The 17,144-nt window shown below is 40.1% G+C and overlaps 1 protein-coding gene across 5 annotated transcripts in view; it reads left to right on the top strand.

Annotated features, from left to right (window-relative positions):
- The window catches only part of LOC148026840 (protein THALLO-like), a 60,450-nt gene that overhangs the window by 16,216 nt on the left and 27,090 nt on the right, over positions 1 to 17,144 (top strand). For all 5 annotated transcript variants that reach the window (XR_015692911.1, XR_015692910.1, XR_015692909.1 and 2 more), the window contains exons 14-15: positions 10,865 to 10,938; positions 11,069 to 11,144. Coding sequence is in view for 2 of the 5 variants with exons in the window: in XM_087691379.1 (XP_087547505.1) it covers positions 10,865 to 10,938; positions 11,069 to 11,144 (150 nt within the window). In the remaining 3 variants the exon portion in view is untranslated. The remainder of the gene's footprint in view (positions 1 to 10,864; positions 10,939 to 11,068; positions 11,145 to 17,144) is intronic.

Genomic DNA, 17,144 nt, shown 5'->3' with positions numbered 1-17,144 from the left:
AAGCTTCTTTATGTGCATTAGATTACTGCTGTCATTGCTACTAGCTATGATTCTCAGCCCAAATGTGACCAAAAAATAGCAAATGCAGGCCCAAACTGTCACCCAAGTGACCAAGGTACAAATCAGTACCAACCAGCAATAAATAACCACGTAGAAGCACAGATTTCAGATCTGTAATTAAATTTTCAGAAGTACCAAACCATGTGCTACAGCATTCCACAACTGATTACAGCTGTTCCAAGGGCATATGCATCATATTATATGAGAAATCCCAAATTTTAGCTGCAATTTCTGTTTTACATGTACCCATGGGCATAAAATTTGACTCGAACGGTCAAAAGCCCCAAAATTTTTGTGCTCAAAGCATCACCACACATCTGCATTTTCTTTGTCATGCATAGAACAAACAGCAATTTCAGCAAAACCCCCAAATTTTACCAAGTGTTGATGTTCAAATCGCATGGAATTCAACCTGCATATACATAAAATGACTAAATGCTGCACAGATTTTGCCCAAACTGCAAAAGTCCCAAATTGCACGGGGTCCAATGTGCATCAATGTCGACAAATTGGGTAAATTTCAACCCAATTTGTGCATGTACATGAAAAGCTCGAAATGTCGGAGGCAAGATTTCACAAATTCTTGCAATTTTTGAGACAAATTTGCTTGTCTTGCATCACATTCCCCAAATCTGGGAAAAGCTCCAAATATTTTGGCCAAGATTGCATAGATTTCAGTGAAATTGACTCATCCAAGAAAAATCTCACTTGCATTTGAGAATCCCCAAAAAATTTTCTGAGGCATGCGCATTCAATGTCTACAATTTTTGGTCCAGAGAACATTGCAATGTGTGTTGGGCACAAATTTGGGAAAACCCCCAAATTTCAAGACACAGATTTGCCTTCTGTGCTTGCAAGTGTGAACACTCGGTAACAGGAAGAGGAATTTAAAAATATTTGAAGGAAAAAAAAAGTTGGATGACGGGTTCGTTGACCCGTTAGGGATGACAACGCCCGTTTGCGAGAGTCAGCTGCCACGTTCATCGTCAGCCCCGCCGCGCACGCCACGCAGTCTTGTTGCGCAAGACAGACGCCCGTTAATCTCGTGATGCAGATGCCCGTCAGTCCCCGCTGGTTGTCGCCATGTTGGTTAGCGCCCCACTGCCAGCTGTCGCCCCACTCGCCAGTCCAATAGCCGTTCGTCAGTTGGAGAATGACCTTGTCGCACTCTCCACAGCCCGCCTTCTATAGCTCATGACCTATTCAATGGCTGCCTGCACGACGTGTCGCCCACGAACTCACGACCTGAGCTTGCATGTCAGCTCCTGCTCGAACTCTGAGAAGTACCAACGCCTCAACCGCAGCTCTGATACCAGTTTGTAGTGACGGGAGAGGCACGAGGATTGAGACAGTCAGTCGTTATGTGCAATGAAGAGACAAAGAGAGTGAGAGAGAGCAGATTAGAGTGTGCACATTTGTAGGTACAATGACGAGAGTGTACCTTTAGGTTTTTAGATAGATATATATGTGTAAGTACAAGTGCTAAGGGTGTGGTCACACCCGAGCACATTTAAAGGCACGAGGGCCTTTATTCCCAACAATACCAAACATGAGATAGTCACGCACAATAGTGAGTTAGTGGCTGTGTGGGCACATGCATTAGCTCCTTCTCTCCAATAGGACCTTCACTAGAATTTGCAAGTGATGGATGGATGATTGTGGAGGAGGGAGCTTGAATATATAGCACAAAAATATGGCATCAATATGATAATGTCAACCAGCATTTAATGCTGGTCGGCCAGCCATAAATGCCAAAATCACCATAATAATGATACATAAAAAATGCCTAAAATCACTACAATGTTAGGTCCTCTAAACCACATGCCTAGACTTACTCATGAGCTAACAAATTTGCTAACAAGAGCATCCGCGTTTCACAACTCGCATTGTTAAGTTGAAAAAGATGCATTATACATTTCAATCTTCATTAGCTCTTGAAAATAGCCCCAAAACTTACTAATTAGCAAAGTCTTTGTGTCTTGTAAGCCAAAACCCTAATTTTGGGAGGATCCACATCTATAACCCAGTCACTTTGTTCATCCTTTTTTTGTAGGTTCCAGCCATCAGGCCACGCCATCTAGTGGTTGTCCAGCCTTCACACTATTGCCATGCCATCACCAGCCCTAGGTGCCTTGTCTACAGCTACATTTTCAGTCCTACTATTGATATCAACTACTGCATTGCCTCTTCCATATGTTCAGCCCATGTTTACATGTCTTGCTACAAGCTGACAAGTTTCTGCACATCTCCATTGACTCGGATAGACTTCATGACTTTTGCAATTGCTGATTTGGCCTTTGTAGATGCCGCTTTTACTAAATTTGAGGTGAACATTGCTGCATTTTGATTTGGGCATGGTTTCCATGCGTTTCCGAAATGGGAGTTTTGGAATTTGGAAGAATTAGAGTTTCGGAGTTTCAACCATTTGCAATTTTTGTGGAAACGATGTTTTGGTATATTTAAATAAATTATAATATAAATAATAATATGTATGTTTAATGCATATAAATGCATATATGCACACATACTAAACATACTAGAGACCAGAGTTACTAAACAATCATAACTTTTAACACAAGAATCCAAGATCTATGATTCGGATTGTGCCATTTCACATAGTTTGGAGGTTGCAACTTGTAAGATTCATTAGTATTGAATAATCTTAAATCACCCAAAATAACTTGCAATATTTTGAAATAAAATAGCTCACATTTGACAATATTTTGAAATGAAACAGCTCACATGTGATATGTCACATGAAACCTAAATCAGAAGTGTAACATCATAACATTTGTCATTTGAGAATCATGACTCAGAACTTAAAAGTCAAGTTCATGAGAGTAACATGGCACCAATTAGGATTTGGGTCCATGGCAAGTTGCTGGCTGCAAGCTGCCTAAACATTAAACAAATGACATATAAGGTTGAAATAGTGTGCACATGGCTGTCGAGACTAAAAGTTTCTTATAACTTGACTGAAAATTTTAGAAATTTAGATCTAAAATCTACAAGAAAACAAGCTGAATGTTCGCAAACAAATGATTCATGAGGCTGAAATAGTGGGAACATGGCTGACAAGACAAAATTTTTTCGTATACCTTGGCTGAAAATTGCAGAAATTCAGGTTTGACATTTACAGGAAAACAGGCTGAATGTTTGCGGCAGCTAATAGTTGAGAAACCTGTTTCATAAGGTTAGGAAACTTGTTCCATACTTGAATGTTTCAAAGACCTATGAAACACATGTTTCAAATTTCCCTCCAAAAAGAATCCCTACCATTAAAAAAGGGTTCAAACTTTTGTGTTCAACATTTGTCACACTGACATGGACATTGATATTGATTGTAAGATTTTTCTTGAGGAGTTGTCTATGTCAAGATTGTGGGAGAGAAGGAAGGAGTCTCACTTGTAGCTTTCTTGCTTGCACAATGGGGGAATACACACAAAGGTGGAGGCTGAAAACAGTTTTCCTCTTCTTAGTTGTGTAAGCAAAAAGAACTCAAGTACATAGAAATAGAAGAACCCTATATATGGGTCTCAAACCAAACTCAACTAACTAAGGTGGCATACTAACTGAGCCACGAACTAGAGTAGATAAGGATAGCTGTCATCTAGCTATTATTCATGGGCGGTGTACCAACCGCATCTGCAACTGACAAGTCGGTGACATAAATGCACAACGGTCACCCTGGCATATCACGAGTGGAGCTCGATATCTCAACACTCCCCCTCGAGCTCAATCCCAATTCCTGCACACCAAGCAGGTCTCTGAACTTGCGCAGCTTCTCTGCGCCCAATGCCTTCGTGAATATGTCAGCTACTTGATTCTCTGTGCTGACATAAACTAGATTAATGAGACTTAGTAAAACCCTCTCCCGCACATAGTGATAATGCACCTCAATGTGCTTTGTTCTAATATGATAGACTGGGTTATTTGCCAAGTGTATACTACTCATGTTGTCACAATAAATGACAACTGGCCCATCTGTAGGCTGATGCATATCATAAAGTAGCTTATGTAACCAAGCTACCTTACATGCAGCCATTGCTGCGCCCTTGTACTCAGTCTTTGTGCTCGACAAGGCAACTGTAGGTTGTTTCTTGCTGCTCCAAGTGACTGCAACACCTCCAAAAGAGAACACATATCCACTGGTAGATCGTCTATCTGAAATACTACCAGCCCAATCAGCATCAGTGTATCCATACAACTGTATCTGAATCCCAGTCTCATAAAGTAGTCTATACTGCAATGTGGACTTCACATACCTGAGTATGCGTCTAGCCGCATCCAAATGCGGTTTCCTTGGAGCCTATATAAACTGACTTACCAATCCAACAGCATAGCTCAAATCTGGCCTGGTAATAGTCATATAAATCAAACTTCCTACTATACGTCTGTACATAGTAGGATCTTCCAGAAGCTCACTTGCATCTGCGCTCAGTTTCACATTCTGCTCCAAAGGAACTGAAATAGTCTTACAGCCTGTTATCCCATATTTGGATAGCATGTCCAATCCATACTACCTCTGCAAGAGCCGTATCCCACTTGGTGATCTAATCACCTCAATGTTCAAGAAATAACGCAGCTCTCCCAAATCCTTCATCTCAAACTTCTGCTTCAATAGCATTTTCACATGAAGGATATCTTCATCACTGTCACCTGTCATAATCAAATCATCAACATAAATGACAAGTAGCATAATATCTTTCTCTGTTTTTCTCACATAAAGTGAGAAATCTGCCTTGGAAATCTGAAAGCTAATAGTAACAAGATACTGTCCTATCTTGTCAGACCATGCTCTAGGTGCTTGCTTCAAGCCATACAAGGTTTTTTTCAACCTGCAAACAAACTCAGGATGAACAACATGCACATAACCTGGTGGCTGCTCCATATAGACCTCTTCTTGCAAATCACTATGCAAGAATGCATTCTTTACATCCATCTGATGTAAAGACCATCCCTTTGATGCAACCATAGCAATGACTGCTCTTACGGTTGCCATCCTTGCAACCGGACTGAATGTTTCTTCATAATCAATGCCATATTTTTGTGCATACCCCTTGACTACTAATCTTGCCTTGTATCTATTCACAGAACCATCTGCATTGTGTTTCACCTTATAAACCCACTTACAACCAATTGCATTCTTATCTTTAGGCAAAGGTACCAATTCCCATGTAGCATTTGCTTCCAAGGCATTCATTTCTTCATCCATGGCTTTTTCCCATTTTTCTTTTCCCATGGCTTGCTCAAAAGAAGTGGGTTCTGGTTCCTGTATCACTTTGACCATATATGCATAGTGAATGGCTGTAAATCTATCATATTTCAGCCTATCCACAGATACCTAGCTCTGGTAGACCTGCGCAAAGTAGGTTCACTCCCAGGTGCTCTCAAAACATCCCTGGTCTTCCTTACTCCAGATGTAACAATAGAAGGAATACCCAACTCATCATCAATGCTCTGTTCTGAGCCACTGAATTCACCATCCACATAAGAGTGACGTGCATTCACATCAAACATGGGCTGATCTACCTTCTCTTTTTCTTTTCGTGATACCTGCATATCACTATCTGCATTGCTTTGAGAAGATTCTCCTGATCTCAATCTGCCTGTCCATGGCGAAGAATGTGAACCACTGCTAGAGGACGCTCCAGGTCCACTAATATATTGTGACTGCTGCTGTGAATTCTGTGCAGCATTACCATTTTGTGCATCTACATTATCAATCACATTTACTGGTTTATACCAGCTACTCATCTCATTAAAAAAAACATCTCTGCTCACTGTAAACTTATGAGTAGAAGGGTTATAGCATCTATACCCTTTCTGCTGCAAAGAGTAAACAATAAAGATGCAATTCTCAGCTTTTGGATCCAACTTGGATCTCAACTCATCTGGCACATGAACATAGGCAATGCAATAAAAAATTTTCAAATGAGAAATATCTGGTTTCCTACCAGTATACCTCTCCTCTGGAGTCATCCCATGTATTGCTGCAGTGGGAGTCCTGTTCATTATGTAGACTGCTGTAGCAACTGTCTCAGTTCAATAAAAATCTGGCAGGTCTTTTTCATTGAGCATGGCACGAGATACCTCTCCAATATGCCTGTTTTTTCTTTCTGCAATTCCATTTTGTTGTGGGGTATGACTACATGAATATTGCTGCTTTATGCCATGCTCCTGTAAGAACCTTGCAAACTCATTTGAGAGGTACTCTCTCCCTCCATCTGACCTTAGGCATTTTATTTGCAGGCCTGTTTCTTTTTCAACCATAGCTTTAAGAGTTTTGAAATACCCAAAAACTTCACTTTTCTTTTTCATAAAATACACCCAAACTTTTCTGCTATAGTCATCAATAAAAGTGACAAAATAATGACAGCCTCCAAGAGATGCAGCTTTAGTAGTCCACACATCAGAGTGGATTAATTCCAATGGCTTCTTACTCTCTTGAACATGTCTAGGAAATGGTTTCCTTGCCTGTTTTTCAAACTGACAAGCTTCACATACCTTATGCATTTCTGCAACCTTGAATTTAGGCAATCCTGCAACAATATTTTGGGCTTGCATTGATTTAAGTCGCTGTACATTAACATGACCAATGTGTTTATGCCAGATGTCAATATCTACAACTACACCGGTCCCATGTGCAAACATTGCTGCACTCAATTCAGGCATGTCTGTATCCAACGCAAACATTCTGCCATTCTTATTTCCTTTTGCTATCAAGCGACCTTTATTTTTCATATCCTCAACAAAGCATCCATGAGAATTAAATCTGACCTGCAAGCCTTGCTCAACCATTTGACCAACAGAAACTAGGTTCTTGGTGATATTCGGGACATGAAATACATCCGATAGGTATTTCTTTTTCCCATCCTGCATAGACAAAGGAATTATCTGCACAATAGGATGTGCAGTATCATCACCAATCTCCACAAATCCTGGTTTTTCCATTTTCCTTGCATCCTGCATCCATTCTGCATGACCTGTCATGTGGTTTGATGCACCTAAGTCAACATACCACACATCGTTGCTTTCTTCTGCACTTGTCACAGAATTGGTCATGTGTTGCACCATAAACAAATGCTCATTTCTGTCATCACCTTGTCTACTAGAAGATGCATAATTCTCTTGTTGCAATTTTCCGTTCATAATGTCATTCTGCTTTTTATAGCAGTCTTTAGCCATATGACCCATTTTACCACAGTAGTAGCATTCAACATTGCTGTTTGCATTTTGGTCTCTTTGCTATCTACCACGACCTCTTTGGCTCCCCTTGCCTCTAGAGTTACCACGTCCTCCTCCATAGGACTGGTTTTCTTGAGTTTGCTGCATATTCTGATTTCTACCACGGCCTCCAGATCGGCCTCCTCTACCTCTGTCTCTACCTCTTCCAGCATTTGAGTAGAAGACAGCTTCTTTTGAAGTTCCACCTGAAGAAGGTGCACTACCATTTCTCTGCTCCTCAGAAATTAGAAGAGCAATCAACTCCTCAAAATCAGGAAATCTTTCACGGATGGAAATGGATGTTCGGAACTGTGCATAATCCTTTCCTAGACCATTCAAGGTCACGGAAACTAAATCATCATCTTCCACTGGCGACCCAATGGAAGCAAGTGCATCTGCAATCTTCTTCACCTTCATGTGGTAGTCATTGATGCTCATACTTTCTCTTTGCACATTGTGCAACTCTTGCTTGAGCTGCATTTTCCTGGCTTGCGTATTTGTGCTATACATTTTTGACAAAGTATCCCATGCCTTCTTTGGCGTACTTGCATCTTGAATATGCACAATCATAGAGTCTGAAATGCTGATAGACAGCCAGTACATAACTTTCCTGGGTCTCTCATGCCATGCTTTAAATGCCTGCATTTGCTGTTGATTGGGAACATTAGGAAGAACTGGTTCTTTTTCATCTCCTACAACGAATTCCCAATATCCTTTTCCCATAAGGAAATTCGTCATTCTGAACTTCCATGCTTGGAAGTTGTTCTTGTCAAGCTTTTCAGTGACAATCTGTAAAAGAGAATCAGATGCCATTACAGAATACTGCAAAAAATTCTGTTACTGTAAAAAACACAGCGTCAGCCTCACAAGGGCAAATCTACAAAACTGACGAAAGTGGTATTTGACCACACAGTCACTTCCTAGTGACGATTTTGCATTAACATGCAACAAGGATGATTCTGTAACTCCCAATGTCTCTGTGCACAGGCATACGACGCAATTTCTACAGTAACTTTTCACCGACCTATAGAACAGTGGTCGCATAGCATAAAACATGGCATTTTCCTGAGTGCGTGCAGAAAACTTCCGCCTCCAAAACAGGCCCTGAAATGGCCTCAAATAAAAAAAACAGAGCAACCAAGGGCTAAAGCCCAGTCCCGCAGCATATACTGCCCTCTTGCTACACCACGAAGGGCGTCTCAATCTGGACAATGCACTCTTGCCCTTTTCGGCTGTGCTACCTGCAAAGTCTTGCTCCCTAAACAGAAAAATGAAAGCAACACTGGTCCTCTTACCAGAACACCGTAAACTTAGTTTGCTTTCTTGAGCTCCTTACCACGAATAAGGCTCTGATACCATGTCAAGATTGTGGGAGAGAAGGAAGGAGTCTCACTTGTAGCTTTTGCTTGCACAATGGGGGAATACACACAAAGGTGGAGGCTGAAAACAATTTTCCTCTTCTTAGTTGTGTAAGCCAAAAAGAACTCAAGCACATAGAAATAGAAGAACCCTATATATGGGTCTCAAACCAAACTCAACTAACTAAGGTGGCATACTAACTGAGCCACGAACTAGAGTAGATAAGGATAGCTGTCATCTAGCTATTATTCATGGGCAGTGTACCAACCGCATCTGCAACTGACAAGTCGGTGACATAAATGCACAACGGTCACCCTGGCATATCACGAGTGGAGCTCGATATCTCAACAGTCTATGATGCATGTATATATTGATGGCTTCTTCTATAACCAAAAGCCAATATTGTCATCGATAATGGACCATTATGCATGTATATGTTGATGCTATGTTGAATCTTCATTTACATTGTATAGAATCATGAATTATGATAAAATACGAGTCATGCTCTACACATATAAAGTCTCATTATAGTTTTCTTCCATCTCAAATGAAACTCGTTTCTAATGTTTTAGGAAACTCGTATAAAACCTAGTTCATACCTCCCGTTTTAGGAACTCTTGGCAACTATTGACACATCTGAAGCTTTCCTTTCAAGAAGGGAACTTTCAATGTTGCCAAGGTGACCATGGGCTGTTGTGCAGCAGTTGGGGCAGGTTCGCAGCAGTTTGAGTGGGTGCAGCAGTCCAAAACATGCAATGAATAGGCGAAACAAGCAATCAACAAAAAAACACAGCTAGAAAGAGGGTTTTACTGTGTCTATTACTTGACCTGCCCGAAATGCCATTTCCAAGAAACAGAAATGGCCATTCCATTTCAGCAAGTCTGAAATGTCGTTTCTGGAAACTATGGATTCAAATCAGTTTCTTTTGCTGCTGCTCAGTTCTTGGAAGTCTCCGTCAGCTGGTTACAGCCCTTGGGATTTGTCTTTGGTGGATGCCACTTGCTAACTTATTCCTCAGCCTGCTCCCACGAGTGTCATCAATTGTTGGACAGCTTTGCCTTCGAGCATTTTATATGCTCTTTCCTTCAATTACAACATTCATTCATTCACTTCAGAGTCATCTTTCTTCTATGTTTTGCGTTTTGCATTTTTGTCTGAGTTATTGTGTTTTAGTCGTGTTTGTACATTCTCTGTTTTCTATGTGCAAACACTAGCATATCTTCACAGGCGTCACATTCATCATCTTTGCATTTTACTGCTGTCGACCTACACACATGCCAATCATTCTCATTAGCAGCTGTTGACTTCATTGACACAGCATTCTTCTCTTCTACAATAGGCAACTTTCTTTTGCCTTCAGCTCACAAGTCACATCATTTCAAAGAGATTTCTTCAGCATATTTTGTGTTTTCTCCTCCAGATTGGCTGCCCAACAATTGTCTTTATAGCAGCCACCATTGGGAGAGATTTCGTCGCTTAATTTTCAATTAAAAGAGCACATTGAACTTTGTGATAAAGCATTATCATCTTTGTCATCATCTACAACTCTTGAGGACTGCATTTTGCTCCCTCTACTGCTGTCCATCATCATCTGGTGTCTTAAAAGAGCACATTGAACTACGTGATAAAGCGTTATCATCTTTGTCATCATCTACAACTCTTGAGGACTGCATTTTGCTCTCTCTACTGCTGTCCATCATCATCTGTGTCTTCTCTGGCATCCCCTTTCTTGGAGGACTGAGTTTCGCTCCCTACACAATGCATCCTCATCCATAGGCGCTTCTGCCTGATTAGGCAGAACAATGAAGTTGTCTCCATATAGGCAGCAGTAGGTAGAAGTGGGCTGTAAGGAGAATAACTAGGGTTTAATGCATTGCAATTATTAACTAGTGCAACCTGAATTTTAGTGGCTCAACAGCGCCCTTTGACCTATGGAATATCCTACAATTTCAGGTGTGTAAATATTACTGTTTGATTCATCATCTTGTTTTTCTTTATTCAACGCCATCAACTTGTTTTTATTAAGCTTTATTGGTTTTTTAAAAAGGTGCTAGTGTCTTTGGAAGTTAATCGTTGACATTGATTGCGTTTTTGTCTGAAAGCTAAGGATTGTTGTTTACCGGGTTATTGCTTTGTCTATTTTTACTTCCTAGGGCGAAGATGAAGCTGAGAATTGGTGTTTACCTTGTTATTGATTTATCTGTTTTTACTTCCTAGGGTGAAGATGCTGCAGGGATACACAAATTGAGAAAATCATCTGAGCAAGAGAAAATTTTGGCATCATCTGAAAGGTTTGACCTCATATTGAGCATCAGTGTGGTTTGGAAAGAGCCTACTTATATGTCTGGTTCATTGCATTTATTCTTTTGCTGATTGTTCAACTGAAATTATGGGTTTAACTGACTTTGAGCTCTGTTGTAGTGAGGATGATGATATCTTGCCAAGGAAAAAGTCATTGCACAGAATTATTAGTACAAAAGTGAAGGCCAGCAAACGTGTAAGTATTGACATTTACTTATGCGGTTCACTTTTAATGCTAGTGTGTCAGAGTCACATGTTAATGTTTAGGACCAGTGCTTGTAGCAGCACATAGGCTGATGTGTGAACAGACAAATGTTCACAAACATTGAAACATGATTCAAAGGGAATTATTTTGCAGCAGAGTCATGTTCAAGCATGTCTAGTGGGCGAAACAATGAGATCAAACAATGACTATTATAATTGAAGATGTTTTGTTTTCTCATCTTTTACTTCTAGCAATAGTTCAGTTTTGAAGCAAGATGATTTCTGGCACTTTGACTGTTCAATTAATAGAGTTTACATTATGTACAGCAGAATGGTAGATCATCCTACACTCTTCCATCCAGGAACTGATGGACACTAGCTTCGTTGTTTTTCTTAGAAGCAGCATGAGGGGATTATTTGCATCTTTCTGAGTATACTGTCACCCCACAATTCCTGATGCCACATAGAGGACCCGTGAGGGACATGAAATTATCTATGGCCCTTTGGGCAAGTCCAAAACATTCCATGAATTCTGTTGGACATGGGCAGTTCCATCAGTTGCTAAGGTTCTGTAAATAAACAATGAATTAATTAATTTGCAAGTTTGTTTGCACCTTTAGACTTCATGTTTTATGAAAGTTTCATTGAATTCATTAATTTGGGAACGGGCCAAAGTTTTGGGCTGGGACACTGATGTTTAATAACTTAATGGAAAAATATTAATTAAGTTTTATTGTTAGCTTTAATTATTAAACTGAAATGTGAAAGGGAGGTAAAACATAGGAAAAGAAGGAGAAATGCATGAATGGCAAAAGAAGGCAGCTTTTCAACCACACGAATGCTCTATCAGGCAGATCGTGGCTGCCAGCAACTAGTGAGTCACATTGGACTGGTGATTGTGCTATTCCTAAAGCTGATCATGCTGTTCTAACTGTTGGCCTGTTGTCCTGTGTGCTGGCAATGGCTTTTATGGACAAGCCAGTGGCAGTTCTGAGCAGGGTAAAGGTTATTTTGGTGTAGGCAATGCTGTCCATGGTTAGATGGTGCAGTTCTGGGGCTGTTTGTATGGTTTTGGAGCTGTTTTGAGCACTTCCTGCAAGGTCATGTGTTCATCCTGTTGAAATTTGTGGCATTTGGGAAAGATCTGCTGTGAAGATCTTATTGGAGGGTTTCTTCTACATTGATGGTGAAGGATTTGGGCAAGATTGTGATCTTACGGTGAAGGCTAGTGTGCTAGGTGTGCGGGAAGTGAAGACCTTATCTAATTTGGGCTTTCCTAGCAATGCAGCAGGAGAACTTGGCGAGATCTTAGGTTCAGGCAGATTGGTCTTCTTTTGCTTTTGTATATCCGTAACAGATATTCTTAGATGCATTCTTCCTCTTGGTTGGTGAGAGCAATTGAAGATGGGTTTTTGAACATTGCAGGTCCATTGAGCAGCTTCATTGAATTGGCTTATTGAAGGCTGAGATTGGAGATCAAGGGAGCAAGATTCTTCACATAGCTGTACCAGCAATTTAGCAATGATTAAATAATTACTGCAAGGGGTGCCAGGCTTTGGGGCCACTCTTTGGTTGTGCTTAGGTGTAGGAGCATTCTGGCTCCACTATATTTTTTCATTATAGAATTTCAGTTCTTAAGATTGAGTGCTTGCAAGTTAAAGTCTATTGTCTGTTGGTTTATCCAAACCCCATTCAATTGCTTTAGCACACCTCTTAAGTCTTGGATGACAATGCTGGTCAATAAGTGGTTGATCAAGCCATTCGGCCTTCTAGATTGTGTTACAAGTCAATGAAGAAGATGCAAGGGCCTAGCAAAAGCAAATAATACAGGCAGATAGAGATAGATATTTGTTTTCATTGGAAGATCTAGAAGAAGGGACTGAGAACTTTGGGCAGGCAGCTTTGAACTTGTCACTATGTGACCAACATTGGATCAGCAGATGTTACTGAATGTTCTATTTTAATGTATAGGTATTGGTGCAACTTTGGCCCCATTGATGCCCGTGATAACCCAGGGAGGTAAAATTCCGGTGCAATTGGTGAGCCCTCGTCTTTTGTTGCCACCTCTCATTGTGGTGGAGAAGGAAACTTGTTGCTCGTCTTGTGGCAGTTGTGCAATTAGCTTTGGCCTTTTGTATGTCTTAGTGCTAGCCCAATGGTTCCCCCTTTCTTCCTTAGTCGAGAATGGTCTCTTCGGCTTTCCACTAACCTCTTCTTACTTGCATAGGAAGGTTTTGCCAAGTGGTAGCTTTCTAATTGGATTTTAAAGCTATTTTAGTTAATTTTTTGAATTAATAAATTTAAAAATTAAATCAACTCTTTGTTCTTGCCTAAAAATTTGAAAGAGCCCATCCACAATTAAATTAGCTAAGCCATTTTGACTCCCAAGTGTTCCTATGCATTAATTGGTCCTTGAACTAGCATTAATTAAATAATTAAAACATGGTTCCTAATGTCACCACTAACATTTATTTACCAATTAAATGCCATAGGCCAAATTCGACATTGGGCATCCACTAGTACTTGATCAATATAACTTATTAGTTTTACCTTTGACACCCATTGTAAACTTGGGGTCCTTGGTTCATCGTTGTGACTTAACTAACTTGCACGTCACATGTGCACCTTATATATGTACATTTGATTAATGCCAAAACCAAATGCTAAGCAAAGCATTAAAAATACATGTCCTCAGGATAGACCTTCCCCATGAAATCCTTGCAATCATCCCCAATTGCATTGCAATGTGTCAAAAGTAGAAGATATTGTACTGAAATTTCCATAAGGCATCATAGTAAAATAACATCCACTATTGCTTAATCATGCTACTACCAAACACATGCTGAAAATTTCTAGTTAGTATAACCAAAACATAATACAAAAAAAAAAAAATTCCAAAACTTCTTCCATTACCTCATGTAATTTATCCATTACTAAAATAGCACAAGTGCTATATGACCAATCAACTATAGTGAAGCATAGATTGAGCATAAACCATGATTGAATTATCAATGGCACCTTATAATATACTTGTTGTCCATAAAATCAAAGCCAAATATCCTTGATAATTGATCCAAATGTAAAGTCTTAGAGCAACGATGAAAATTTTATCCATATACATATCAATTATAGTGATATAAGTATACTAAATAGTAATCTCATGGTAGACATACTATCAGTAATAATACCTTGGATGCATGCCGAATACATATGAGATCCACTATACACTAGAGTTATCCATCACTTCAGGAGTGGAAGTGCTTCCTCTCCCTTGAGTATCAAGTAATGCTTTGGACGGTGTTGCTTTGTTGAACTTGACTAAGCTCGATCTAAAGTTGGTTTAAGAAGAAAAACATTGAGATAAAGTTGCAAAAATTGAGGATGGTCCTGTCTTTCATCCATTTAGTATTCATTGGTTAATAGTTTTGAAACTTTACTAAATATCTCATGGAAGTTTTATCTATAACCATTTTTTTCTTATGTCCCAAATCTAGTTGTCACGAGGACGTGAAAATTTGATGCTTTGCTTATGTTTAATTGACATTTGAATAAAGGTTTAATCAAATGTGTAATTAAAAGATGCACATGTGTTGCACATGTGAGGTGCAAGCTACTTTTTTTTTTTACAGTTGAAGGCCCGAGGACCCTGTGAAAAAGATGGGTGTGAAAGGCAAAAGTTGTAACAAGTTATACTTGTTAGGTTCTTAGGTGAACTATGGTGTCAGTTTGCCCTAGGACCATTATTGGCCATTAAGTGTTAGTGGTGATACTAGGGCCTAGGCATTAACTAATGGATTAATGCATGTCCAAGGGTCAATTAATGCATGGGACCACTTTGGATTGCAAATGGCCTAGCCAATTAATTTTTGGATGGGCAAGGTCAATTTTTTGGGCATGGATTAAGGGCTGAATTAATTTTCAGAATTAATTGATTTTGAAAATTAATTAAATGGCTGGAAATTCCTGAAAATGGATTAAGAAAAATGTCACTTGGCAAAACTTTCCCATGCAAGTGGGGGAAAGGCTAAATAGGGCTGAAGGGAGAGGGAAATCTCGTTTTTTCATTTTGGACCTGTTGGGAAGAGGTGTTGGACTGTTGTTGCCAGCTTTTGGGGCCATTTCCTAGCCATTGGAGACCATTTTGGTGATGGAGACCTTGGGAGGCTGGCAATTGCTGCTGATGCACTTTCTCCTGAAGATCATAGTCTCTGATGCTCCTATTGTTGTTGGTGCATCCGTTTGGGGCTGGTACAGTAGGCAAGCTGCTGAATTTGATCAGTTCTTCGCGAAAAATCTCAGAATTTTCTCTCTCTACAGCATTCTCTGATCTCCTTCAGCCTATGTTCAGCCATTCTCAGCAATTCTCAGCCATTCGGAGGAGATCTCAGCCATTTTTGGTGGGCTGATCTATAATTTCTGCAGTAAACCCTAATTTACAGCAGAAATTAGGGTTTAGCAGCCACCTTGGGATTCGTGCCAGAGATTGAGGGCTCAAGGGACTGAAATCAGCAGCTGATAATTGAAGATTATCAAGGGATTTCAGGAGCCAATCCATCTTGAATTGATTTGGGGCAGCATTTGGCCAGCCAAGGGTCAAATTGGAGAAGAAGTCCTGGGTGAATCAAGGGGCAAATGACCCAAAAGGCTTGCTGGTCATTTATGATAGCAAGAGCAATTGGTTAGCAGGAGGAGATTGAAGAATCTCAAGTTGTACTCCTTCCAATTGAATAAAAGCTAAAGAAATACCGCAAGGGGCGCCAATTTTGGGGCCAACAAGGTGTCTATTGTCCAAGAATGTTATGGTAAAGTGTGTATTTCATTTTATGTGTATTTATTTATTGCTGTAATTAACTCTTAAATCAGGTTATCACCACCCTATCCGAGAAGGAAGGCTGGTTATACTAGTTGGGTATCAAAATCTCATCTAGCTCCTCAACCTTAGGCAAACATCACCATGAAAAGGCCTCAATAAGCTCACATGAAAGGCATTATGTATTTGTTAGTGTGGAGGCAATTTCAACCGATATACAACATCATTGACCTACCCCAATACTTGAAATGGCCCATAGTAATGCGTATTCAGCTTTGGATACATTCTCTTTCTGCCCTTCGTCTTTTGTAGCCTTGCCTTTTCAAAACACAATGATATATAATCGCCTATGCAAATTGCAATGCATGCCTATGGTAATCGGTTGTACTCTTTTGCTTCTCTTGCGATCTTTGAAGTGCTTCCTTTACCTTCATTCATGTTCTCAACATAGCGATTAGCCTCAAAGATCTTATCCTTAGTGCAAACTAGGAGGCACTTTCTTGCCACCCTCCACAATCTCAAATGGAGCCTTAGGAATGGAACTATGCACTTATTATTATACCCAAATCAACCAAAGGCAAGTACTCCTCCTCCTCTCACTGTGTCTTATGCTTTGATATATAGCACCTCAAGAGATCCAAGACATTGGAATTTGCCCCTTCAAATTGACCATTTGTTTGTCAATGGAAGAACGAAGAAAATTTCAGCATGGTACCCATATTTTCAAATAGCCCCTTCCAAAACAAATTGGCCATCTGTTGATCTCGATTGCCAACGATTGGCTCAAGCGTTCCTTGATAACAATCATGCTTTATGATTTGTTGAAAGATGGAATGGTATGCTTTGATATTGTGTTAAGAGACAATAGGGTTTGTGGGGAGATATGAGAAGCTCAAAAACACTGAAGAAGAAGATAATAAACATTGAATCATGCTGATACAATAGAGCAGAGAGGTGGTTGCACTATCTTGGTTGATCAAGTGGCATTGCCTAGAAGGAAGTTGTCCTGTGAAGGGACTGAAACATAGTCCTTTGGGGAGAGATGTTGATGACAAGGAAAAGGTTTGCTCTATGGAGGGAGTGAAATGTAGTCCTCCAAGCGGTGTTGGAGTAGATGCTGGAAGATGAAGGATAGCAATAAGGGCGAAATGCAGTGCTCAAGTTGTCGGGGATGCTAATCTC

This window comes from Lygodium microphyllum, chromosome 13 (assembly GCF_053477565.2).
Source record: "Lygodium microphyllum isolate KBCC chromosome 13, Lygodium_microphyllum_v1.1.10, whole genome shotgun sequence".
Lineage (NCBI taxonomy): Eukaryota > Viridiplantae > Streptophyta > Polypodiopsida > Schizaeales > Lygodiaceae > Lygodium > Lygodium microphyllum.
The sequence above is the reverse complement of the archived record's forward strand: the minus strand, read 5'-3'. Positions and strand labels throughout refer to the sequence as shown.